Below are 26,950 nucleotides of genomic sequence, written 5' to 3'. Positions count from 1 at the left end.
TAGGTTTTTAGGTGCGCCTTATAGGGCGGAAAATACGGTACTTTGTTCAGACAAGGGTTGTGGGTAGGGGTGTAAATCGCGGGTTTTGTCACGATACGATATAATATCGATACAAAGAACTACGATACGATATTTGCCGATATCTTAAAGCCTGCTGCGATTCATTCACGATATATTGCGATATAGTGCTCTACGATCGATATTATTATTTTTTTTAAATGTTGTGTTTTGTCCGTTGAGCCATATTTTCTTTGGAATCCAAAGTGCTTCCAAACGAATGACTCGAAGCCTAAAGGGGAGCAAATTTCTTCGTCTTTTTGGACACTAGCCATAGCACCAGCCCAGGAGCCGCGTACTAGTTGTCGACTCCCCTTTCACGTGCCTGCTCTGCTCACAACACAACGCCGCGCACTGCTCCCTGCTCCCGGAAAGAGGAAGCGAGCAACAATGAACTGGATTTCAAAATAAAGTCGCGTCTAATGTCCGAGGTCAAACACGGCGATAAAAATCGATGTTTACCTTTAGCATCGATGCCAATAAATCGTAGAGCATTATATCGATTAATCGATGTGTATCGATGTATCGTTACACCCCTAATATATAATCATTTATGTAAGTGTGGCTCTACGTTTGTAATGATACAGAATATTTTGACTGAGTCTTGAATCATGTCAAATAATGTAAAACGTTGTGTTTCATGTGATCATTGTTTCAGCTTTGGTGGTGGTGATTTTACAACACATTGTCCATTAAAGCAGACAAACCAGGCTTTTTACACAGCTGTAAATTTGTGAAGATACTCACGAACACAAATTTCTCCATTTTCAAAGAAGCCTGGACAGCACTGTGATTTCCTACGATACATAGTCTTTTCTCCTCTGCGATACGCAGTCCGGTAGCTTACCCTTCACACAAACAGAAAGGTCAATTGTCCAGTGAGATGAAGACCAGTAAGATTAGATTTCACTATGATTATACAGTTGACCCCGGAATACCTTTGGCTCAGCACCTGCAGACTTGCATATTTTTCATAGCTCCATCCATCCATCCATTTTCAACACCTCTTATCCTGTTCAGGGTTGTGTACGTGCTGGAGCCTATCCCAGCTAACATTGGGCGAAAGGCAGACTACACCCTGAACTATTCGATTTACGTAGGTATTTTGGGGATTTTAAATCATCTCTCTCTCTCTCTCTCTCTCTCTCTCTCTCTCTCTCTCTCTCTCTCTCTCTCTCTCTCTCTCTCTCTCTCTCTCTATCTATCTATCTATCTATCTGTCTATTTATATACACATATATACCGTATTTTCCGGACTATAATTCATAGTTTTTTTTATAGTTTGGCCGGGGTGCGACTTATAATCAGGAGCGACTTATATGTGAAATTATTAACACATTATTACTTGATCATTAACACATTACCGTAATTTTCGGACTATAAGTCGCGTTTTTTTTCATAGTTTGGGTGTGGGGGCGACTTATACTCAGGAGCGACTTATATACCGTATTTTCCGCCCTATAAGGCGCACCTAAAAACCTAAAATTTTCTCAAAAACCAACAGTGCGCCTTATAGTCCAGTGCGCCTTATATATGGACCAAATTCCTAAATTTAAACTGGCCCAAAGCATTGTGTCATGAAATCAATCATAAGTGGCCCGCTGAAGACTATGAATCATGACTCAAAAAGACTATGGGTCATTATTTTATGATTATAAAGTAATTTGTTCCGTCTGAAGTTGAAATAAAAAAGATAAAATGGAGAATGATTTGATTTGGATTAAAAATCTGACATGATGCATTAATGGTGCGCCTTATAGTCCGGTGCGCCTTATATAAGGATAACGTTTTAAAATGGGCCATTCATTGAAGGTGCGCCTTATAGTCCGGTGCGCCTTATAGGCCGGAAAATACGGTACATATATATGTTTTTTTTCACTTTTTTGGGCATTTTATGGCTGGTGCGACTTATACTCCGGTGCGACTTATAGTCCAAAAAGTACTTACTTACTAGTATAGTTGATCACTTCACATTTTCACTTTAAACCACATGAGGGTGCACTAGGCCTGTGGAATAATTGGAACCGCAACTGACAATGAGTCTGACCTCAGCGGCGCAAGCATTTTTGGAGACAGCAGCGGGCGTTGTTTAAAAGTGACACGGAGGACAAAGATTTCGATGGATTTTATGATTTGGAGTGACACGAATGGTTTGATAAAATTTTTATTTATGTTATAGTTATTTGATATATAGTTCATATAAAGTTATATAGGTCTGTGGAATAATTGGAACCGCAACTGACGATGAGTCCAACGTCAGCACCGCATGTACTTCCGGAGTCAGCAGCGGCGTTTTTTTTTAAGTGACTTGTATGATTTGGAGTGACACGGATGGTTTGATAAACGTGTAATTTATGTTATAGTTATTTGAATAACTGTTAATAGGTTACGTCAGGCACGTTCTCAGTTCCTCGTTTGTGTTTATGTAACGTTAACATCCTGTATCATTTAGGCTGTTGTTGCCTCTTCACGTCTGTTCTTGGTGATGGATTTTGACAAATAAAGTTCCCCCAAAAATACGACTTGTACTCCTGTGCGACTTATATATGTTTTTTTCTTCTTTATTATGAAGAATTGTTTTAATTTATTTATTCTTCTTTATTTATTATTGCTGGTGCGACTTGTACTCTGGAGCAATTTATAGTCCGGAAAATACACGTGTATATACAGTCAAACCTCGGTTTTCGAACGTCCCGGTTCTCGAACAAATCAGAATTCGAACGACAAATTCGAGATTTTTTTGCTTTGCAATCGAATGAGTAAATGAATTGCGACTCATTGGTGCACAGCACTACTGCTTATGTCGTCTGTTGCCACATCATCAAAAACTGTGACAATGCTCTGGTCACATTAGAATCACTACTTCCATTTTTGAACATATGTGTCTCCATGCAAGCCATACTCGCCTGCTTGCACATGTTTGTGAAATTACCAACACCCGGTCTAACCTGCCTCTGTGCAGATTTACAACGGGCCCCACGCCAAACTTTCATTGTTCATAAAAAAAGAGGTAGGAATCTTAACGTTTATGAACAAGGAATAGCAATAATGAGAATAATGTAAAATCGAGAAATAGTCTAGAAAATGATTGCCACTGATGTGATCCTCACCTGTGTCTGGTACACTTGAACCAGTTGAGGATGTCTGTGCAGCTGGTGTAATAAATCTGGTCAAAAGGATGGGCATAGGACTCTTGAACTGTCACTGAATATCTGAAACCACAGGAAGAGAAGGAGACAAGAGATCAGACATAAATGACTGTCAGAATCCCTGTGTGTATGTAGAGCTTTCATGCATGACATTCTACCACCCAAGTTTATCCAAAAGGAAATTTTGTGGTTCTTTGGGATTAAATATACCTCTACCCTACCTTTGCCCACTGTTAGGACAGGCTTTGTTATACACTAATAAATGGAGGGGTATAAGGAACCTTTTTGTGACCATTCCATGTGACCAATTTTGAGACCATGTTTAGTATGTAAACAATATACAGTGTCCATATGCTCAAATTCTGTCAAGGCAAAATAAAAATCAATCACCGTTCATGAACCCAATGCTCCAAATAGGTATGCATTGACTTTGTTCACTATAAAACCAGTAGCAGTATTATGTATTCAACTATTGTTGCTCTAGTGGTGCCTTGAGATTCAATGACCATGCCAAAGCACTCTCATTTCTGATAATTTTTCATCATTGAAATGAATGCAAATTCCTACCCACAGAATATCTATATTGTCTTTAATAAGGAGAGATCTCACACTGATATTGTACTACCGTATTTTCCGGACTACCGTATTTTTCAGACTAAAAGTCGCTTCGGAATATGGGTCGCATTAGCCATAAAATGCACAATAATGTGAAAAAAAACATATACCGTTTTTTCCTTGTATAATGCGCAAAATTTAACTAATTTATTGTCCTAAAATCTGGGGTGCGCATTATACATGGGTACAAAAAAAATTTAATTTTATTTTTTTTAAATTATTATTATTATTATTATTATTATTATTATTTTTTTTAAGAAAGTCATGGTACAACAAAACCAACAACAGGACTGACCAACAAAGACGTGGAACAAAAAGACAGGGTGACATTACCAAAGACAGGAACAGAAACCAAACAACCATCATGACAGTAACACATGCAATGATCCGACGGTGAGCGAGGGGCAGACAGGACTTAAATACAAAACACGTTACATTGATTGAGGTGACACAGGAAGGGAGGGGTTTCCAAGGGTGGTTTTATTCCTCTTCAACGTCTCTCCCATACGGATATACGCCTTTTTCACGTCCGCACGCCTTTTTCAAATGTGCGCACTGAGCGCGGTGGTGCCTTTACGGGCAGTCGGAGAAATCAACGCCAACAAAAAAAATTACATCCAGCCTAGTTAAGACCATACCAAAGACTATAAAAATGGGACCCATTGCCTCCCTGCGTGTGTGACGATCATTGGAACTTAAAAAAAAAAAAAAAAAAAAGAAATTAAAAAAAAAATTTTTTTTAAAAATTAAAAAAAATTGGGTGCGTATTATACATGGGTACAGGCTTTTTTCCAGCATCAACATGCCATATTTAGGGTGCGTATTATACATGGGGGCGCATTATACACGGAAAAAAACGGTATAAGTCGCTCCGGAGTACAAGTCGCATATTGGGGGGCAACAACAGGCTCAACGATAGGTATGCTAACGTGACATAAACACAAACGAAGAGCTGAGAACGGGCCTGACGTAACATTCAGAGTTATTCAAATAACTATTACATAAATAACACGTTTATAAAACCATCTGTGTCACTCCAATTCATTAAATCCATCGATCGTCCTTTATGGAAATGATGCCGTGTATGCCCCACCCCGCTGACGTCTAAATATTCCAAATATTCCACAGACCCATATAATGATATATAAAGTATATATCAAATAACTATCATATAAACAACAATATTATCAAACCATCTGTGTCACTCCAAATCATTAAATCCATCCATCAAATTCCTCGTCCTTTGTCAACAACGCAGCGCTGTGTCCTGACGTCAGCCTTGTCGTTATTCCACAGATGTAGTATATAATTATATTATATTATAGCGTTAACAAAGTACAAGGAAAGACGTGGGTTTGGCAAACGTCTCTTTATTTAACAAAAAAAGAGTTCAACGAGCCAACAAGTACTGAACTGTAACGATAAAAACATATACAAGTTGCTATACGAAATAAAATATATATCAAATAACTATAACATAAATGGTTCACCACCACACGGCCCCAAAGCCCCGCGTCGACTTCTAGGTGTGTGGCGGCGTGGACTTCCATCCCCGGAGGTGGCACTTCCAGCCACGGAGGTGGAAGAGAGCTCCATAGAATAGGACCGGGCGTGCGTAAAAGCCATGTCCGAGCTCCATCCACCGTCCCTGGACAGCCACCCGGCCGAGCGCCGGCCCCCGACTTCAATCCACGGAGGTGAAAGACAGCTACGTAGAGTAGGACCGGGCGTGCGTAAAAGCCATAATAGTTTTTCAAACCTTCTGTGTCACTCCAAATCATTAAATCCTTCAAACTTTTCATCCTCCGTGTCACTTACAAACAAAGCCGCTAATGATGCCGGTAGTTCGTGGTCATTTTAGTCATCCCGTGATCGAATCTTTGTCCTTTATGTAAACAACCGCCGCGCCGCACCACTGACGTCACTTGAAATTCAAATTACAGTAATCCCTTGCTACATCGCGGTTCAACTTTTTTTTTTTTTTAATTTTGAAAATTTGTCAAAAAATTCACATATAAATCACTTCTCAGTATAAGTCGCCCCCCCGACCCAAACTATGAAAAAAAACGCGATTTATAGTCCGAAATTATGGTATAAGTCGCACCAGTCATAAAATGCATAAAAAAGAAGAAAAAAAACATATGTAAGTCGCACCGGAGTACCAGTCTTCCTCTGTGTCATTTATAAACAAATCCGCTGACTTCGGAAGTAGAGGCTGTGCTGACGATGATTTCCATGGATTTGATGATTTGGAGTGAGACGGATGGTTCGATAAACTTGATATTTATGTTATAGTTATTTGATATATACCATATTTTTCGGACTATAAGTCGCGTTTCTTTTTTCATAGTTTGGGTGGGGGGGGCGATTTATACTCAGGAGCCACTTATATGTAAAATTATTCACAAATGTTTACTTGATCATTAACACATTACTTACTTACTAGTATAGTTGATCACTTCACATGTTGTTTTCACTTTAAACCGCATGAGGGCGCACTATGGCTGTGGAATAAATGGAGCCTCACTGTTCCATTCATTGACTTCCAGATTTAGGAGATTTAATGATTTGAAATGGTATCATCTGAAAACGGTCTCATTTGGTCGCCCTGCTCCATTCGTTCCATGACAGAATGAGCCGACCACTATAGCGACCAGCGCCTGGACCAACCTCCTCCATCAGCTCCCGCTGCAACGCCCGATCCACGTCTGTCGTCCGAGCATGTTCCAGCACCATGGGCTCCGCGGCCGCCACTGGACTTTGCTCCCGCGACGCCGGACCCTCGGCCGCCATCGGAGGGCTTCTGGCGCCAGCGGTACCGCGGCCGCCGTCGGACTTCGCTCCGGCGATGCCGGACCCGCGGCCGACATCGGAGTGCGTCCTGGCGCCATCAGACTCGCGGCCGCCATCAGGCTCTACGCCAGCGTCGCAGGACCCGCGGGCGTCGGCAGACTTCAAGCCAGCTGCGCCAAACCCGCGATCGTCCCTTGCCCCGCTCCCACTGCTGTGGCGTGTGGTGGCTCTTGCCGCTGCGCACTGCTCCGCCTTCCGAATGCCGCTGATCGCGGTCCGGACTTCCAAACGCCACCGATTGCGGCTCTGTCTTTTCATATGCCGCCGATTGCGGTTCGTGTCCCTAGAGTTGCCGCCGATTGCGGTTCGTGTTCCAGAGTTGCCGCCGTTTGCGATTCGTGTTCCAGAGTTGCCGCCGATTGCAGTTAATGTCTTCAGAGTCGCCGCCGATTGCGGTTCATGTCCCCAGAGTTGCCGCCGAGCGCGGTTAGGACTTTGCCATGGCCGGTGAGGCCATTTGGACTGGTGCGCTTCCCCCCCGCCCCCCTGTTCGCCGCGTGGAGGTTTCGGTTTTTTGGAATGTCGGGAGCCGTCCCTTGTGGGGGGGTACTGTCATGTCTCGTCCCCAGTTTTGCTATGTGTCTAGGTTGCCATAGTTTCTGTTCGCGTCGCCCCTCCCTGTGTCACCTCAATCAATGTAACCGCAGTCACGTGCCTCGTGTTTTGTATTTAAGTCCTGTCTGCCCCTCGCTCACCGTCGGATCATTGTATGTGTTGTTGTTGTCGTAATGTCTTCACGTCCTTTGTGTCACGTCTCTGTCGGTTAGTCCTCTAGTTATTTTGTTAAGTCATGTCAGTTTGCCGAGTGTGTCTTTGAGTTCTCCAATAAACCCTGGTCCAAGCTGCATTTGGTCGCCCTGCTCCATCCGTTCCATGACACAAGGTACAAGTGTACATACTATAAATATGTTTTTCGAACTGTTTTATTATTATGATTATTCAATAACAAGTTATAACACTCTTAAATGTGTTTTTAGAACTCTGTAATATAACAACTTTTTTATAAAAAGGTACAAGTGTATGCACTGCAATTGTGTGGGCACTCCCCGCCTTCTGCTGACGAGTGGGCAACATTTGTGCCATAATTTCTCAATTTGAAAGTTTAATTTTGAATCTCTTTTGTTTTTCAATTTGGAAAAAAAATCTGCGATGTAGTGAAACCGCGATAAACAATGGAATTGAATGGGATTACTGTAATTTGTACTGCAACTGACAACTAGTCCAACATCAGCGGTGCAGCGCAATCGTGGCGTTGTTTATATAAAGAACGAAGGATTTAATCAATGGGTTTAATGACTTGGAGTTACAGAGCTAGTTTGATCAAACTGTTGTTTATAATTATATGGGCCTGCGGAATAATTTGAACTGCAACTGACAACGAGTCCGACGTCAGCGGCGCAGCGCACACGCGGCGTTGTTTACACAAAGGACGAGGAATTCGATCGATGGATTTAATGATTTGGAGTGACACAGATGGTTTGATAATATTGTTGTCTATATGATAGTTATTTGATATATACTTTATTTATCGTTATTTGGGCCTGTGGAATAATTTATAACCGCAACTGATGATGAGTCAGACGTCGATGTCCGGAGTCAGCAGCGGCATTGTTTATATGTGACACAAATGACGAAGATTTCGATGGATTTAATGATTTGGAGTGACACGGATGGTTTGATAAACTTGTTATTTATGTTATAGTTATTTGAATAACTGTTAATAGGTTAGGTCAGGCACGTTCTCAGTTCCTCATTTGTGTTTGTGTAACGTTCGCATACCGTGTCGTTTAGCCTGTTGTTGCCAATTCATGTCTGTTCTTGGTGTTGGATTTTGTCAGATAAAGTTGCCCCAAAAAATGCCTAACCCTTGTACTCCGGTGCGACTTATATATGTTTTTTTTCTTCTTTATTATGCATTTTATGGCTGATGCACCTTGTACTCCGGAGCGACTTATCGTCCAGAAAATACGGTAAATTGCTCCTGAGAACAAGTCGCACCCCCGGCCAAACTATGAAAAAAACTGTGATTTATAGTCCGGACAATACGGTATATAAAAACATAGTAATGATAATAAATGATTTGAATTTAGAGCAAACATTTTGTGCTTAATTTCCATCTTTTCAACAGCACTGTACTACTGCAACATACTAATTACTAATTACTGCAATCTTCATTTTTCAAGGTTAAGATAGGTTAAAGCATATGTTTTATGCCTCTTCTATTCTGGGGTAAACAAAAGTGGAACGCAGCTAGATACTTGTGCACTGACTGAACAAATATTGAAAGTGCAGCACATTATGGTGAGTCGCTACATATCGGCATAGCATTTTTTGCAGAGGAGTGGAGTGGAACGGTAGATCGGGCTGAAATAGTGTGGTGTCATTGTGTCACACCCCTGGTTTAAACACATACAGCAAATGAGCAGACAAACCTCTCCCAGTGGCTGCAGACATTTGGATCTTCCAGGTTCAGGGAGGAAATGATGCAAGGCAGAAAAAAAAAGGCCACAGCCAACAAGACTGTCCCGTGGCACTGTAGCTGCATGGCCATCTCACCCAGGACTTAACCTTGATACACTTTGACACCTGGAAAAGTAGACAGAATTTTTTTTTTCTTCACTCAACATTCAGTAATAATTTTTGCTTTTGTTTGAATCAAACCAAACTGGGTCAAAATAACACAAATTTTCAACACAATTTGCGCCTGTATGTTTGGTACTGGAACCGGGGATGCAGCAGAGGTATTTTTATGACTACAATGAGTGATAGAGCTTTAGAAAGACTTGATGTCACAAAACACCAATCTAATTAAAGTTTTTTTCAAAGCCTTTAAGAGGATTAGTACGATCAAGCAGAAAACGACCTTTTTGTCTAAAAAAAGCAATAAGTCTGTCATGAGAGATGAATCTTAAATAAGTACTGCAAAGTTAGAAGGTCCAATAACAGGTAGGTTTGATTAGATAAGAATCTTTTGGCCAGTCTTCTTGTTACCCGTCAGTCATATCTCCAAAATCATTAGATCATATTTTACACACGCACGCACACACACACGCGCACACACACGCACGCACGCACGCACACACACACACACACATAACTTGCAGTATTTGTCTTTACGAGAGCCTTGTTAGACTGACTTCATCACTTTTTTAGTAAATTGGTGATTGTCACGATTTCATAAGAAATAAATTGGGGTACTGTAGGTTGTTTGTATTGTGCCTTTACATGCATTTTTTGAGGGTAGCAGAACCCATCTTCTCTGGTTTCATTTGGCTGAAGAAGCACAGCTGCAGCCACCAATGTTGGAACACCCCCTCCACAATCCACCCAAAGACAACTGCACAACTGCACAAACAAGGGCCGTGCTGTGCGTGTGAAAGGCTCCAGATACCCCAAAAGGAGCAGACTTTGCAGATCTGCGTTCCAAGTAGCATGATACTGACGCTTCTCCGTCTCAGTTGAAATGGACTGGCGGGAGCTGACACCTGGAGATCTATTTTTGCACATGCACATGTCCGCTCAGTGTAAAAAGTGGCACATCTTGACTTTTGTGGCAGTTCAAGTCTAGTTCACTGTGTTTTGGATAGACTATGCTAGGGGTTGCGGCGGACTGAGGGTTGGGTGACTGAAAGTAGACTAAACTTTAGACCAGCTTGGAGGAGGTATAAGTTGTGGCGCAGGTGGTGTAATGCCATTTTAATGGATTGGATTGAGGAACAGGCGGACAAATTTGAAGCTCTGCTGATATGTGCTACTACTGAATGACTGCTAACTCACAGCTGTCCCTGTCTGTGTTTGTATTATGTGTAGCATGTGCATGTGTTTACTATGTGCATGTGTGCGTCCTGTCTAATTTGATTGACTATCCTGTGTTTAGCCTTCCATCCTCAACTACCAGCCAGTTGTCTTGTGCAGTCTAACGTGACTTTCACTTTCACCGGGAAAACAGCCTGATCATGGATCATTTCACTTGATAGAGGTTAAAGTTACAACAGATCAGATTGATATGAAAAGAAATCCCTAAGGAACTTCACTTGTATATAGAGACCACGTTCGTGAAAATGTGCCTGATCCTATTTTGGATAAACGACTCAGCTCTTTAAGCAACATTTGATCAGATTTGATTGATAATCTTCAGAATCAGAGATCTGTACTTTGGATGACCTAATGCATGAGCTTACTTTGAATTCTTAAATTTTAGTTACCGTATTTTTCGGACTAAGCCTGTGGAATAATCAGAACTGCAACTGACGATGAGTTGGATGTAAGCCACGTAGAAGAGGCTGAATTTTCTACCTCCAGAGGTAGCGGAGTTGTTTAAAAGTGACACAGAGGATGAAGATTTCATTGGATTTAGTGATTTGGAGTGACACGGATGGTTTGGTAAACTTGTTAGCATGTTATTTACACTATAGTTATCTGAATAACTCTTAATGTGTTACATCAGGCACATTCTCAGTTCATTGTTTATGTGGCAAGTAACATTAGCATACAGTACAATTATTCAGCCTGTTGTTGCCTCTATTCTATTTTTATTTTAAATTGCCTTTCATGATAAGATCTCTGTCTTGGATTTTATCAAATACATTTCTCCCAAAAATGTGATTTATACTCCAGTCGGGGGCGGTACGGTGACACACTGGTTAGCACGTGCGCCTCACAGTTAGGAGGGTGCGGGTCCAATTCCACCTACGGCCCTCCCCGTGTGGAGTTTGCATGTTCTCCCCGTGCCCTCATGGGTTTTCTCCAGGAACTCCGATTTCTTCCCACATCCCAAAAACATGCTTGGTTTGGGCACTCCAAATTGCCCTTAGGTGTGAGTGCGAGTGCGAATTGTTCGTCTCTGTGTGCCCTGCGAATGGTTGGCAACCGGTTCAGCGTGTCCCCCACCTACTGCCCGATGACTGCTGGCATTGGCTCCAGCACACCCGCGACCCCCGTGGGGACAAGCGGTATCGAAAATGGATGGCTAGTTGGATGGATGGCTGCATGGATGGATACTCCAGTGTGACTTATATATGTCTTTTTTATTATGCATTTTATGGCTGGTGCGACTTATAGCCCGGAAAATACGGTAACTAGAACTTTCCAGTGATACCTTTTAACTTTGATTCAATAACAATAACAATTTCCACACTACCTTACATTCACAACTTTTTCACAATAGCTTTATCCTAAATAAATCATAAAATATAGAGGGTCAAATAGTGTTTCAGTCATTGTATACACACATCCGTAACGTGTGTGATTTTGACAGGTACAACTTGTTAGACTCTTTAAAGGCACTTCACCACTGTTTGTTCAGTCTTTCTCCAGTGGAAAACTCACAACACTCAAAAGAAGAACAGGTGGTCCATTTGGAAAAGCTATTCAGGAAATGATGGGTGACTACTGTCAAGTAAGTCTAAAATGATGAAATAACATCTTTAGATGAATAAAACATGTTTATCAATTACTGGAAATTCAAGTTCTTTTTCAAGCTACTAAAATACGTAGTAGCCTACAACATGTATAAAGAGCATTGGCTCTCAACTGTTGTCACGTTTGGATCAGCATTTTCCTATTGTTGCAGATTGTAACCCACTTTGTAAGTTCAAACAATAAAGAATACATTTTGTTGAAATTATTATTTATATATGTATCATGTATATATTAGCCTACTCATACTATATTTTCAAACATGTAGCGTCTGAAGCGTATGACTCGCTATAATCTCCTCCAGCCAGAGGCTGCACTACAGCACTGTGTTTGTTTACAGTTTTGACAAGTATCTTAAGAGTGAGACAGCGGCACTTCTGTGTTTCAACCGACTTTTGGGTCCAACCTTCCAGTTGAGAGTCACTTATTTAGAGTAATGTTAGATTATTCTATTTTCACCTCATTTCACAGAAGCTATAAAATTCCTTTAGACAACAGAAGAAGTCACCAATCACGATTTTTGCAACAACTGTAACACACACACATTCTCTCCATGTATAGCATCCTGTCATTGTGCAATGAAATATGAGCAACCAGTGATAAAAAGATTTAGTTGCAATGTTGATCTACAGTAGGGCTGCAGTTAACATTTATTTTGATAATTGGCTGATCTGTTGATTATTTAATTGATGAATCAGATTTTTAAAGACATTTTAATTTCCAAGCGTATTTTCAAAAACATGGCATTATTTCATCCATCCATCCATCCGTCCGTCTGTCCGCCCGCCTGCCCGCGCGCGCGCCCACCCACCTGTGCCTCCCTCCCTCCCTCCATCCATCCATCCATCCATCCATCCATCCATCCATCCATCCATTTTCTGAACTGCTCGTCCTCATCTGGGTCTCGGGCGTGGTGGAGCCTATTCCATCTGACTTTGGGCAGTAGGCGGGGGACAGAACTGGTTGCCAGCCAATTGCAGGGCACTCAGAGACGAACAACCATTGGTACTCACAATCACAGAGTGTTCACTCTGCCTACCATAATGTAGGAAACCCATGCAGACATGGGACAACATGCAAACTCCACACAGGAAGGCTGAAGCCGGAATCGAACCCACGACCTCTGCACTGCGATGCATAAAGTTGTGACATACGCTATTGTTTCAGATAAGAAATGCATCAAAACATAATGACAATGAATTTTAGCATGAATCAAATCCACAACCTCTGCACTGTGAGACAGATAACATAACCAGTGCATCAATGTGCCGACTCCTGGCTTCATATTGTCGTTGGTTCATTGTTTGTGTTGGTGCGAGCAGTCTGATGCCAAATCAATTCTAGTCAAATCAAGTCTTTTTGCCTTGCGTTTGTTACTCTAAACAACAGGTGTCAAAGTCAAGGCCCGGGGGCCAGATACGCCCCACCACATCGTTTTAGGTGGCCCGCGAAGACAAATTGTGCGTCGAATTCCTGTCAATTCCAAATTTTCACTTTAAAAAAAATAGAGATATTGATAGCAATTTTTATTACCATCATTTTTTTAAATCATTTATTGATTTGATTTCAATCTTTCATTATATAAAATTTGAACAGTATTTATTAGTTTCTGTTTGAAAACTAGTTATTCATCAGTTTGATTTGTAACCTATACTACAATATCAAAGTCAAAGTCAAAGTCAAAGTCAGCTTTATTGTCAATCTCTCCACATGTCACAACACACAAAGAGACCGAAATTACGTTTTTCTCCATCCCACGGTGACGAGACACATACCACGATAGACATACGAGTACGCGACACAATATAAAAACAAGAAGGTAAAAATTCAAACAATCAATAGTAAGAGTGATGAATAAATAATAAATAAACAGATAACACAATAAATAAGAGGAGAAAAACGGAGCGAGCAAGCATAGCGCAAAAGTAAAAAACATCATAAACAAAAAGGCACAAACAATAAATAATAAGAGTAATAATAAATAATAAATAAACAGATAACACAACAAATAAGAGCCAGTGTGCATACAGACAGTACAGACAGTAAAAGTACAGGACGCTACGCAGAACGGGGGAGCGAGTTCAGGATCCTAACAGCCTGGAGTATGAAGCTGTTTGAGAGTCTGGTGGTGCGGGAGCGCAGGCTTCTGTACCTCTTCCCAGAGGGCAGAAGCTCGAACAAAGAGTGAGCGGGGTGACTCACATCACTCACAATCGTGGTCGCCTTGCGGGTGAGATGGGAGGTGTAAATGTCCTTCAAGGAGGGGAGCGAAGCACCAGCAATCTTCCCAGCCGTGTTCACTATGCGCTGCAGGGCCTTCAAGTTGTAGTCAGTGCAGCTGCCACCCCAAACAGCAATACAGCTGGAGAGGACGCTCTCAATGGTGCCGCGGTAAAATGCAGTCATGACGGCCGGAGGAGCGCTCGCTCGCCTGAGTTTCCGCAGGAAGTACAGGCGGCGCTGGGCTTTCTTTGCCAGTGATGCGGTGTTGGTGGACCAGGAGAGATCCTCACCGATGTGCACCCCCAGGAACTTGGCGCTGCTCACTCTCTCCACCACAGCACCGTCGATGGTCAGCGGCAGGTGTTGGGTGTGACCCTTCCGGAAGTCCACAACAATCTCCTTGGTCTTGTCGACGTTCAGCAGGAGGTTGTTGTCCCTGCACCACGTGGTCAGAAGGTCAACCTCCAGCCTGTATTGAGTCTCGTCTCCCTTGGTGATGAGACCCACCAGAGTCGTGTCGTCAGCAAACTTCACGATACGGTTGTCGCTGTAGGTTGCAGTGCAGTCATGCGTCAGGAGGGTGAAGAGCAGCGGACTGAGCACGCAGCCTTGGGGGGCCCCCGTGCTCAGCGTGATGCTGGCGGAGATTTTGTCGCCAACACGTACTAGCTGTGGCCTCTGACAGAGGAAGTCCAGTAGCCAGTTGCAGAGGTAGGTACTGAGGCCCAGCGCGTCAAGTTTGCTGATGAGGCGTTGTGGCACAATGGTGTTGAAGGCAGAACTGAAGTCCACAAACAGCAATCTCACATACGAGTCCCTCCTCTCCAGGTGGGTGAGGGCCGAATGGAGGGCAGAGCAGATGGCATCCTCAGAAGACCGTTTGGCTCGGTATGCAAACTGGAAGGGGTCAATGGTGGGGGGGAGAACGGATCGGATGTGCTCCATGACAAGCCGCTCAAAGCACTTCATGATGATGGGCGTAAGTGCCACGGGGCGGTAGTCATTGAAGCAGGACGGAGCGGGTGTCTTCGGCACAGGTACGATGGTGGCAGCTTTGAAACACGACGGGACGATGGCCTGCTGCAGGGAAGTGTTAAAGATGTCCGTGAAGACATCCGTCAGCTCACCAGCGCAGTCCTTCAGCGTTCATACATTTATTTGGGTTGAATGGCCCTTTGAGGCACACTGTGACAATGATGCGGCCCGCGACAAAAACAAGTTTGACACCCCTGCTCTAAACCATGTTATTTTAGACTTTTGTTGATTTTGCAGTTTTTATAATTCTGAGTACCGTATTTTCCGCCCTATAAGGCGCACTTAAAAACCTAAATTTTTATCAAAAGTCGACAGTGCGCCTTATAGTCCGGTGCGCCTTATATATGGATCAAGTGATGAATTTGTTGATCCATACTGGTTGTACACAGTGCTCTGCCAAAATGTTTTAGTACGTTTTAGTACGACTAGTAAATTACAAGGTCGCATCGCTTCCCAACATTACGGTAACTGTAGTCAGGGGGCGTCACAGAATAGCTGTTGTACCCGCGAGGCTATTTCATTTCAAAATAGTCTGCTCCGTTAATGTTTCGAGTAAATCTACGGATCGATATGGAAGGGAAACATAGGTAAGTAGTACCAATGCGTTAGATCGAACTTTAGTCAGTTCTGATCATTTTATAGGAGCTCGTTTGAGAAACGCGATTGTTTACACTTTGCTGAGGCTCATGGGAGATTGCGAGCTGAGGGTCATGGGTTTTTGCGGATGGCTAATGCTATAACGATAGCTGCTATACGCGCGAGGCTATTTCATGTCAAAATAGGCTGCTCTGTTCATGTTTCGAGTAAATCTGCGGATCGATATGGAAGGGAAACATAGGTAAGTAGTACCAATGCGTTAGATCGAACTTTAGTCAGTTCTGATCATTTTATAGGAGCTCGTTTGAGAAACGCGATTGTTTACACTTTGCTGAGGCTCATGGGAGATTGCGAGCTGAGGGTCATGGGTTTTTGCGGATGGCTAATGCTATAACGATAGCTGCTATACGCGCGAGGCTATTTCATGTCAAAATAGGCCGCTCTGTTCATGTTTTGAGTAAATCTACGGATCGATATGGAAGGGAAACATAGGTAAGTAGTACCAATGCGTTAAATCGAACTTTAGTCAGTTCTGATCATTTTATAGGAGCTCGTTTGAGAAACGCGATTGTTTACACTTTGCCGAGGCTCATGGGAGATTGAGAGCTGAGGGTCATGGGTTTTTGCGGATGGCTAATGCTACAACGATAGCTGCTATACGCGCGAGACTATTTCATGTCAAAATAGGCTGCTCTGTTCATGTTTCGAGTAAATCTACGGATCGATATGGAAGGTAAACATAGGTAAGTAGTACCAATGCGTTAGATCGAACTTTAGTCGGTTCTGATCATTTTATAGGAGCTCGTTTGAGAGACGCGATTGTTTACAATTTGCTGAGGCTCATGGGAGATTGCGAGCTGAACGTCATGGGTTTTTGCGGATGGCTAGTGCTATAACGATAGCTGCTATACGCGCGAGGCTATTTCATGTCAAAATAGGCTGCTCTGTTAATGTTTCGAGTAAATCTACGGATCGATATAGTACCAATGCGTTAGATTGAACTTTAGTCAGTTCCAATCATTTTATAGGAGATCGTTTGAGAAACGCGATTATTTACAGAGGGCTCATTGGTTATTGGCTAGTGGGTGCATACCGCAACCCTAGTCAACCTCAGTTTGTTGCAGTAAAGCTTCTATTTTATGCGCCTTATAGTCCGGTGCGCCCTATATATGGACAAAGTTTTAAAATGGGCCGTTAATTGAAGGTGCGCCTTATACCCCGGTGCGCCTAATAGGGCGGAAAATACGGTACCTTTTTTGCTTTTTTGGTTATTTTGAGATTAAATTGCGTTTTGGGCACTTTACAAACTGTGAACACGAATAATGTGGAGAACTTTGTGAAGTGGTGCGACACCAACCACTTTCTGCTCAACATCAGCAAAACCAAGGAGTTGGTGGTGGATTTTAGGAGGAAGAGAGGGACCTCAGCACCTATCACCATCAAGGGAGTGGAAGTTGAAAGGGTGGACTCCTACAGGTACACTGGACTGGACGACAACACCGAGGCTCTTATCAGGAAGGGGCAGAGCAGGATGTTTTTCCTGAGATGGCTGAGGTCGTTTAATGTTTGTAATAGGCTACTGAGAATGTTTTACCAGTCAGTGGTCTCCAGTGTCCTGTTTTTCACCGGGGCCTGCTGGGGAGGCAACATCTGTGCCAGGGATGCTACCAGGCTGAACAAGCTGGTGAAGATGGCCAGCTCTGTGGTGGGGACCGGGTTGGACAGCCTGGAGGTGGTGGTTGAACAGAGGATGGGGAAAAAACTGGCAGCCATGTTGGCCAATCCCTCCCATCCACTGCACATCGAGCTGACGGGGATGAGGAGCAAATTCAGCGACAGATTTGTCCTCCCCCGTCAGAGCACAAAGAGATTTGGACAGTCGTTTATTCCAGCTGCACTCCGACTCTACAACCAGGGCCGCAGGCACGGGGAGACCTGGAGCTAGAGTTGATAGGCTAACTGACTCGGGACTTTTTATCTGCACATGATGCACTTTAGCAAACTAACAGCTTGCACTGCACATTTATTGGACAAGTAGTTTGTTTATATTTATTGCATTGTGAACTATGTTTTTCTGTTTGTCTTCCTCTTTTTAAACGTCATGAGCTGTTTGACAACTGATTTTCCCCACAGGGGACAATAAAGGTTTCAATCAATCAATCAACAATCAATATTATGTTCCTCCTTTTGATAACCTTGCCACATTGAAAGATGCTTAAATGACTAAAAAACTGTTTTGGAAATTGTATTAAAAGTCAAAAATTGGATATATTTAACTCAATGCACAAACCCAAGTCTAAATAGTGTGCCCTAAGTATTGATACCCATACATAAATATTGCACATTCAAATTTTGGGTAAATGTAAAAAAGAAAAAACACCCATAAGCAGATATAATTGGAACACAGTATTGAAGCATCGCACTTAGGTAACAAAACCATATTTGGGAACCCACCTGGAGTCTGAGACACTTATGAATGATTATCCAACATGTTTGGCAATGATGACCAACACCAAGCCTTTTACACAGCAGTGTGTACCACAATGATTACCACAAAATTGTTTACAAATACTACCACGACTATTCATTCACGGAGCTTTTGTGTCCTGTAAGCAGGAGCGGGGATAATTTGATAAAGAATCTGATAAAAGGCTGGTCAAAGGGAAATGTTTTCTAATATGATTTATAAGTTCTGCGTAGCGTCCTGTACTTTTACTGTCTGTACTGTCTGTATGCACACTGGCTCTTATTTGTTGTGTTATCTGTTTATTTATTATTTATTATTACTCTTATTATTTATTGTTTGTGCCTTTTTGTTTATGATGTTTTTTACTTTTGCGCTATGCTTGCTCGCTCCGTTTTTCTCCTCTTATTTATTGTGTTATCTGTTTATTTATTATTTATTCATCACTCTTACTATTGATTGTTTGAATTTTTGCCTTCTTGTTTTTATATTGTGTCGCGTACTCGTATGTCTATCGTGGTGTGTGTCTCGTCACCGTGGGATGGAGAAAAACGTAATTTCGGTCTCTTTGTGTGTTGTGACATGTGGAGAGATTGACAATAAAGCTGACTTTGACTTGACTTTGAAAAACACTGGTCTGGTTAATGTTTTACTGTAATTTTGTTTTCTGACAACTGTTCTAGCCAATTGAAGGGGGAGATGTACAGTCGTTAATATGGCAGTTTTAGATGTTTATGAAAAAGGATGGAAAAACGGCAAGCGTATAACAAAACTGCGCAAATTATTAGACACGTATATGTTTTTAATTATATACAAATAATCTTATGGGACGAAATGTGCCCAATTGCTTCATTTGTCTCTGTAAACAATGCGTGTATGTTTAATGAAAGAATTACAACAAACCGTATGACTTGAAAAAATTGAGGTAAATTAAATCTATTAAAAACTTAAGTGTCTACGTGCCAATGCATTTGAGAATAATTCTAAAAACAAATCCAGATATAAATAAATAAAATTACCTTTTCTATGAAAGAATATCAATCCTGTCCTGCCTCATGAGTCCGTCTTTCAATACAAATGTTGGTGGTGTCCTTTAATAAGCGATAACAAATTCTATTGCTGTTTCTCTGAAAAGCTTGAAAATGCAAGTTGGGGTGATGAAAGACACAAGTTGGAAATTCTCCTTCGGATGCGAAAAGTAAACGTTTCTGGAGTACAGCAAGGGTCTTTCCTGCACCCAAAACACTTGCATACTATGGATGGATGTGACGTCACTACTTTCTCAACCACTGAGATTCTCTACTTCTGGGTAAATAAATACGGCCAGGCGTCACTATGCCCAAAATTACAAATTAAAGCAAAAGTATCCTTACTGGGTTTAAAAAACATTGTTGGTTCACTTGACACCTTAAGTTTAAACGTTTGCTCTAAAAAGTCTAATTATAGATGGTGCTCGTAATGTGAGGACAAAACGACATATCTCCTTAATCCAGCATCTACAGTGTAAAATATGATCCCATCTCGGTGTGTTAGACACGTGAATTATAACATTACCATATGGTATAAATTAATAAAATCAAGTTGATAAAATGAAGTTTGTTCTTCACATAGGATTTTGCAGTCAGATGTCTAACTCGTACAAAATGGCATCGTTGGTCATCTTGTTGGCTCTCCTGCCACCTTTTGGACGACTTGTTTAGTGCAGCTTCTGAAAGTATACATACTTTTTTGGGGGGGAAACTACATACTGGTCACATACAATCCTAAAAAATAATGGACTACCAATACCGGAGTATTTCTACCTCCTCCCAAATCACTCCTGTGTTTAAATGAGATAATAAAAAGATAAGTCATGGCCCCTACACCACCTTATTTACTACTTTTGACAATTGGCGACGAGGTTAACTCTGAATTTCGTCTGCTGCAAAGGGCCTACCGCCCACCTCTATGAAGTTCACTGTAATGCGGATGAAGTCGGAATTAAACCGGAAACTAATTTCCAAATTCTTGGAACATCGAAACAAGCCAAGTGCATGGAGTATGATGTTTATTGATGTGATAAGGCTCTCGGTGGGGGGAAATGATTTATGTGAGATTTGTAAAATTAACTTTAAAAAGGTAACTAAAATTTAAATAAAATGGTCATCGATAAATGGCCAATTTAAAAAGAATAAACGTCATACAGGTAATACTTACAGAGACATCTATCATTGTTTTCTTTTAGTTTTCACGAATCTTCGTGTTACTCCTTTAAAACAAGTTTTCTAAAGTGAACGTTTGAGCAATGTTGCGAAAACGTTATTTTATTTTGAAAAGGCAAACATCTTCCTGGAAGTCTTGCTTGATGTGGACCACGGAACAGAAAGATGTTACCTTCTTCCGCCAATCGTGGAATCAAGACCTATGGAGAGGACTTGATTATAATCGACATCGGTGATCAGGTTGTTTATCCGATAGAAGTGATTAATCTTCCAACGACTTCGTCGTAGCTATTAACGGTGGAACATTGAACGACGTCTTTAGAATTGATTACGGCTTGGGAGTGCTGTATTTCGGACCTTATGGCAAATTAGCAAATGGCTTTAGGCAGGTGAATTGAGGATGGAGTTGACCACAAGACGAACGTGACATTTAATCCCCGTGAACAATGCTAGCAGCAGCGGAAAATGCGTCTTTCCACATTTGGTAGGAGACTACTATTGCCCTCCGGAGATGTCCATACACGTCAGCAGCTCTCTAGACAACGACAGCATTCATACAGGAACACTCCATCCACCACAAGTTTAGATTCTTAAAATAGCCATGCATTTGAAATCAAGGAAACAGTGGACAACCGTCCTGTTTGGTGTCATTCTCGGATTCACCGCGTGTTCTTGGTTGATTTTACCCCAAGTTCTAGAGAGTAAACGTAATGAATCTCCCCAGTGTTCGTGGAAAAGTGAGTCTGCAGTCGGAAAAATATCAGGAAACCTTGCGGACACTGCGGCCGTCGACGACCAGGGCAGTCATGTTTTCAAAAAGAAAGAGAACAGACCATACAGTCGGACGAACAGTAGTGCAGACAATGGGAGGCCCTTGAGCCGACCTAACCAGTTCCTCTTTGTGGGCGTGATGACAGCGAAAAAGTATCTGGCTTCTCGTGCCGTGGCAGCGTTCAATACCTGGGCGCATTCAATTCCTGGAAAAGTGGAGTTCTTCTCTAGTGCTGGCTCCAACAATGTGGACGTCCCTGTTCCTATACCGGTGGTTTCACTTCCAGGCGTGGATGATTCTTATCCTCCACAGAAGAAATCATTTATGATGCTGAAATATATCTACGATCATTATCTGGATAAATATCAGTGGTTCATGCGAGCAGATGATGATGTATATATAAGAGGTAATTGTGCTTTTGCTGTTTTTTTTTCTGTGGGGCAAGACTAAATTGGTAAAACTGCAGTTTGTTTGTATGGAATGCAGATCCCCCCCCCCCCCCCCCTCAACACACACACATTTCTTTAAAAATAATTTAGCAAATAAACTTCACATTGGACTGGTCGCTTATTTCCAGTGGTGCTTCGATGAATCTCCCATTGATCGAGATTTTGATCAATGGTTTTCATTTCCAATCATAAAAATGAACACAACTAGAGACTAGCCTGTGTACCGTGGGATCCCCTATCCCTCTCCTTAACACTGTATGTTTGTGCATCTTCTGTAGTCAAATTGAAATGTTTTGTTTTGGAAGGAAAGGATAAAATAGAAAGGAAAAAAAGGAACAGCTTAAAATAGAATTACATTTCAAAAATTCGATAAACCGTATAATTGTTAGTGAGCAGCTCTAAAATTGAAATAATGTGCAGCCAACGCAGGTGATCGGTATAGGAGTCAGTATCGGCCCATTTTATGATGATTGGTATCTGAATCAGCAGCATAAAACTGCTCGAAACACCCCTGCTTTTTTGAAGACTTAAATATGATGTATTCTTAATGTGCCAGAAGACTGAAATGCTGTTCATGTTTTAAGTGTTTTTTTCTTAAGCCAAATCTCAGGATTGACGTGTTTTTTTTTTAGTATATAAACTAAGACACAACTACCGTTAATATTATGACATTTAACCTATTTCCCTGTGGTTACCATATAATTTTATGTGATTAAAATAGTTTGTAATGGATGTAGCCATTTCTTTTGTGTGAGCATGCAACCTGTAACAACAGCTGAAGTAAACAAGTTGATTTGAACAAGTTTGATGAAGGTGAACCACAGCGACCTGAATATTGGTTTTTCGCTAGGGATTGTTCAAGATCTCAAACGGTCACAAGGTTGTTTTTGAGCATGTTCAAAACTTCTGCAACAAGTAAGACAGTTGCAAGTATGTTGTTTTCATATTGTTCTTGTAACTTCATTAATTTATACTTCTACTTGCCTTCACCCCCTTTAGGTGAGAAGCTGGAGTTGTTTCTGCGTTCTTTGAATAGCAGTAAGCCTCTTTATCTTGGCCAGACTGGCCTTGGGATGGCAGAGGAATTGGGCAAACTAGCGCTTGAACCTGGGGAAAACTTCTGCATGGGCGGACCTGGGATGATCTTCAGCAGGGAGGTTCTACGCAGGATGATACCGCACATTGGTACTTGTCTCAGGGAGCTGTACACAACCCATGAAGATGTGGAAGTGGGCCGGTGTGTACGACGCTTTGGAGGGACACAGTGTGTGTGGTCCTATGAGGTATTCAACAGTTTTGAATACAAATGTATTTACTTCAATGAAATGAATTGCCACTGAAACATTGACCACAGATTTCAATGAGGCTGCTATGGTGTAAACATTGGTAGAAAATCCATCTTAAAACTCTAATAAAAGTTTATAGTACACTGTGTTACGTAATATAACCGTTAATATCGAAGCCATGAACCAGGGATTAAAAGTTTCATCTATGAATAGGAGAAGAGCCAAAATGAATGAATAAATGAATGAATGAATAAGGGGGAAATGGATTTTGATTAATAAGTGATCGCACCAAATAAAATTGTTCCAGTTTAAAATACGTTGAGATACGTATTGCTTGTTCTTTTATTTGAGTGATACTTTCAGAAGTAATGCCACATTTACAGTAACCTACTGACAAGTAAATTAATATTGTCAAATTACAAGAAACTCATTGTATCATATCCTCTTAAACTGAGCTGTACCATATGGAATCGAATGTAAACCCACTGATTAGAATCAAAATAAATTTCATAATAATTGTCCTTGAATCGGATTGTATCGAGATTGGGATCATATCATCTTTGATTGGCAATATGCACATGCCAACCTTTGACTGAAGGTGTGGTTCTTCTGACTACATAGGCACAAACCCAGGGGGTCATCTGACCTGGTGATGTGGCTCCCCATGGGACCACATGAAGTCACATGCAGGCTTGTTCTAAAAATAGGTCATAGTTCACCAGTGATAGGAAATTGGAGATATCAGAGTGCCCCGAAGACAGAGGGCTGGTGCGCAGTGTAGGTCCTCCAAACGGGTCATGGTGCGTCAGGCAGTCCAAATGGAAACCGTTCAAGCCCGAGCTGCTGCAGAACACATTGTGTGTATGTGTAAATGATGGTGTGTGAATTGCTGAATTTGTATAGCGCAAGTTCTTATCATTTGAAAATTCTTTCCACAGATGCAGCAATTGTTCTATGAGAATTATGAACACAAGAAAGGTTTCATCGATGAGCTCCACAGTAGCAAGATCCACAATGCCATTACACTCCATCCCAACAAATGGCCTGCTTACCAGTACAGGCTCCATAACTACATGTTGACCCGCGAGATCTCAAGACTTCGCTACCACACCATTCTGCTTCATCGGGAAGGCCTGACTATGACTCACCTCAGTGACACAGAAATGTTGTGGGAGGACCAACAGCTGGGAGGACCACCGTCTTACATGCGCTATCTGCCCAGTGACCGAAGTGATGTTATTGAGTGGGAGTTCCTCACAGGCCGCCATATTTATTCGGCTGTTGAAAACAAGATGCCCCGCCAAAACCTTGGAAACGCTCTTCGAACTGCACTGGATGATATTGTACTCCAGGTCATGGAAATGATTAATGAAAATTCAAAAACTCGTGGCCGTGTCATAGATTTCAAAGAAATTCAATATGGCTACTACAGAGTGGATCCAATGCATGGGGCTGAATACATCTTAGACTTACTGCTTCTGTACAAAAAACATAAGGGACGGAAAATAACTGTTCCTGTGAGGCGTCACGCATACCTTCAGCAATCTTTTAGTCGACCGTTCTTTCATGAAACTGAGGTGTTAAATGTGGCGGACCTTGTGACTGCTATCAACTCTGAATCCCAGTCCTTGTCTTTTCTACCCAACTCTCTGAAGTTCTTGTCTCGTTTCCAGTTCTATGAGTCAACCAGGGAGATATGGGAGAAAAGCCAAAGGAAAGTTAACATTCTCGTCCCCTTGTCAGGTCGTTATGACACTTTTGTCCGTTTTATGGAGAACTTTGAAAAAGTGTGTTTGATACCAAAGCAAAATGTTAAACTCTCGGTGATCCTGGTGGACAACGAGAGCAATGATAACAAAGAAAAACATGCTCACTTAATCAAAAATTACCACAAGAAATATCCCAAAGCGGATCTGTCAGTCATTCCCATGACTGGGAATTTTTCCCGAGGGTTTGCGCTAGAGCTTGGCTCCTCACTGTCAGATAATGACACCCTACTCTTCTTTTGCGATGTTGATCTTATCTTTAATGCAGATGCCTTGCAGCGCTGCAGAGATAACACTGTTCAAGGGAGCCAGGTCTATTTTCCCATCATATTTAGCCAGTATGACCCTGAGATAGTGTATGCTGAAAAGGCCCTGAGAGAAAACAGTTTTGTTCTAACCAAGAAAAGTGGCTTTTGGCGTGCGTACGGCTTTGGAATAGCCTGTATTGTGAAGAGTGATTTGTTAAAAGCTGGTGGATTTGACACTTCCATTCTTGGTTGGGGTTTAGAAGATGTAGACCTTTTCACAAAGGTTATTAACTCTGGTTTAAAAGTGTTGCGAAGTCAGGAGCCGGGAATAATACATATTTATCATCCTGTCCATTGCAACTCAAGTCTTGATCAAAAGCAACTCAAAATGTGCCTTGGGTCAAAAGCAAGCACTTATGCTTCAACAATGCAGTTAGCAGAGCTGTGGATGGAGAAACACATGACAGTGTATAATAAAACTTTGTCCTGACATTCCTGTCTGCGTATACCCCCACCATACAAGTTGACCTCTTTTCGAGAACACAATCAGCAATGGACAATACTGTATATTGTATGTGTTGCTTTTGGTTTTGGAGCTATTCTCTGCACAATGATTCCAAAGAATCTAGGACTATTTTCTTCAAAGCGAAATTAAAATGTGCAGACCTGTTGCAGTTGCGAGCAGCAAGTACGTAATACAATATGTAAAAGGAAGTTGGACTTTTAAATTCAATGTAATTTGAGACTCATTCCAATTGAACATTAATTTGTGCATTAAACTGTACAGTTGGAATCTACTTTTTCTTATGTAACTTTGGACAGACAATGTTGATGACCCAATGTTAGAAATCCGTTTTCAAACTTTCAATGATTCATACTTTTGTGGGTCTACCTCTACACCAGTGTTATTTTATTATCTTTAAAAGGACCTATTTAAAAACAAATCAAAAAGTGCTTTTCAGTGTAGATTTTTGTATTTTAGGATGATATGAAACTTGTCAGCGAGTCAATTATATAATTAGCGTGTGTGCGTGCGCGCGCATGTATGTACATGTACATGTTTGTATATGTGCATATATGTATATGTAACACAATATATACACATACATTTCACATTTATTTCATGTATGTACATATATGTACCTGTTTGTATATGTGCGTATACAGGTGCTGGCCAGTAAATTAGAATATCGTCACAAAATTGAATTACTTCAGTTATCGCATTCAAAAAGTGAAACTTGTACTATATATTCATGTATTGCACACAGACTGATGTATTTCAAATATGCATTTATAAGTGACAACTAATGAAAACTCCAAATTCGGTACTTCAAAAAATTTGAATACGGTACCTTAGAGCAGTGTTTCCCAACCGCTGTGCCGCGGCACACAAGTGTGCCGTGACGAATCATCAGGTGTGCCGCCCAGTTTCGTCTAATTGGTTCAAAGTGAGAAGCATGTAGTGATAGACAGGGCAATTAAATGCTCTTCCAATAGAGGGCAGTGTATCAGCGCGATATGTCTACCGTTTTTTATCCGTGTATAGTGCGCAATACTTAACTAATTTATTGTCCTAAAATCTGGGGTGCGTATTATACATGGGTACAAAAAAAAATTCCAACGGTGAGCGAGGGGCAGGCAGGACTTAAATACAAAACACGTTACATCGATTGAGGTGACACATCGTTTGATGCGATGGTGCAATCCTCGATGGTGTGTTATTGTCAAATATTGTTTGTTTTTTAATCTCCATCGCGGACCGGACGTCATACGGAGGCCGCCATTACAGATGAGCAGAACGGTTGCGCAAGACACGT

At 41.6% G+C, this 26,950-nt stretch overlaps 2 protein-coding genes across 5 annotated transcripts in view; one reads left to right on the top strand and one right to left on the bottom strand.

The window, feature by feature from the left end:
• The window catches only part of LOC133163615 (multiple epidermal growth factor-like domains protein 10), a 97,195-nt gene extending 77,349 nt beyond the window's left edge, over positions 1–19,846 (bottom strand). Inside the window, exons 1-4 of one of the 4 annotated variants that reach the window (XM_061293675.1) lie at positions 19,431–19,846; positions 9,107–9,260; positions 3,168–3,269; positions 805–905 (exon numbers count right to left, since the gene is read on the bottom strand). In XM_061293675.1, coding sequence (XP_061149659.1) covers positions 805–905; positions 3,168–3,269; positions 9,107–9,225 — 322 coding nt within the window. In that variant the 5' untranslated portion in view covers positions 9,226–9,260; positions 19,431–19,846. The remainder of the gene's footprint in view (positions 1–804; positions 906–3,167; positions 3,270–9,106; positions 9,261–19,430) is intronic. The other 3 variants (XM_061293674.1, XM_061293676.1, XM_061293677.1) reach the window with 3 other exon arrangements.
• Positions 19,847–20,739: 893 nt separating this feature from the next.
• LOC133163540 (chondroitin sulfate synthase 3-like) lies at positions 20,740–25,930 on the top strand. Its single transcript, XM_061293563.1, has 3 exons — positions 20,740–21,790; positions 22,833–23,116; positions 24,058–25,930. The coding sequence occupies exons 1-3, from the start codon at positions 21,214–21,216 to the stop codon at positions 25,621–25,623; spliced, it is 2,427 nt and encodes an 808-aa protein (XP_061149547.1). The 5' UTR covers positions 20,740–21,213; the 3' UTR covers positions 25,624–25,930.
• The last annotated feature ends 1,020 nt before the right edge of the window (positions 25,931–26,950 follow it).

This window comes from Syngnathus typhle, linkage group LG12 (genome assembly GCF_033458585.1).
Source record: "Syngnathus typhle isolate RoL2023-S1 ecotype Sweden linkage group LG12, RoL_Styp_1.0, whole genome shotgun sequence".
NCBI lineage: Eukaryota > Metazoa > Chordata > Actinopteri > Syngnathiformes > Syngnathidae > Syngnathus > Syngnathus typhle.
This window is presented reverse-complemented; position numbering and strand designations above follow the sequence as displayed.

What these genes read in the sequence shown, in the direction of transcription:
- LOC133163540 (XM_061293563.1), top strand. Translation starts at nt 21,214, where the DNA reads ATGCATTTGAAATCAAGGAAACAGTGGACAACCGTCCTGTTTGGTGTC. An exon ending in TGATGATGTATATATAAGAG is followed by an intron (nt 21,791 to 22,832) that starts GTAATTGTGCTT and finishes CACCCCCTTTAG; the next exon opens with GTGAGAAGCTGGAGTTGTTT. An exon ending in AGTGTGTGTGGTCCTATGAG is followed by an intron (nt 23,117 to 24,057) that starts GTATTCAACAGT and finishes TTCTTTCCACAG; the next exon opens with ATGCAGCAATTGTTCTATGA.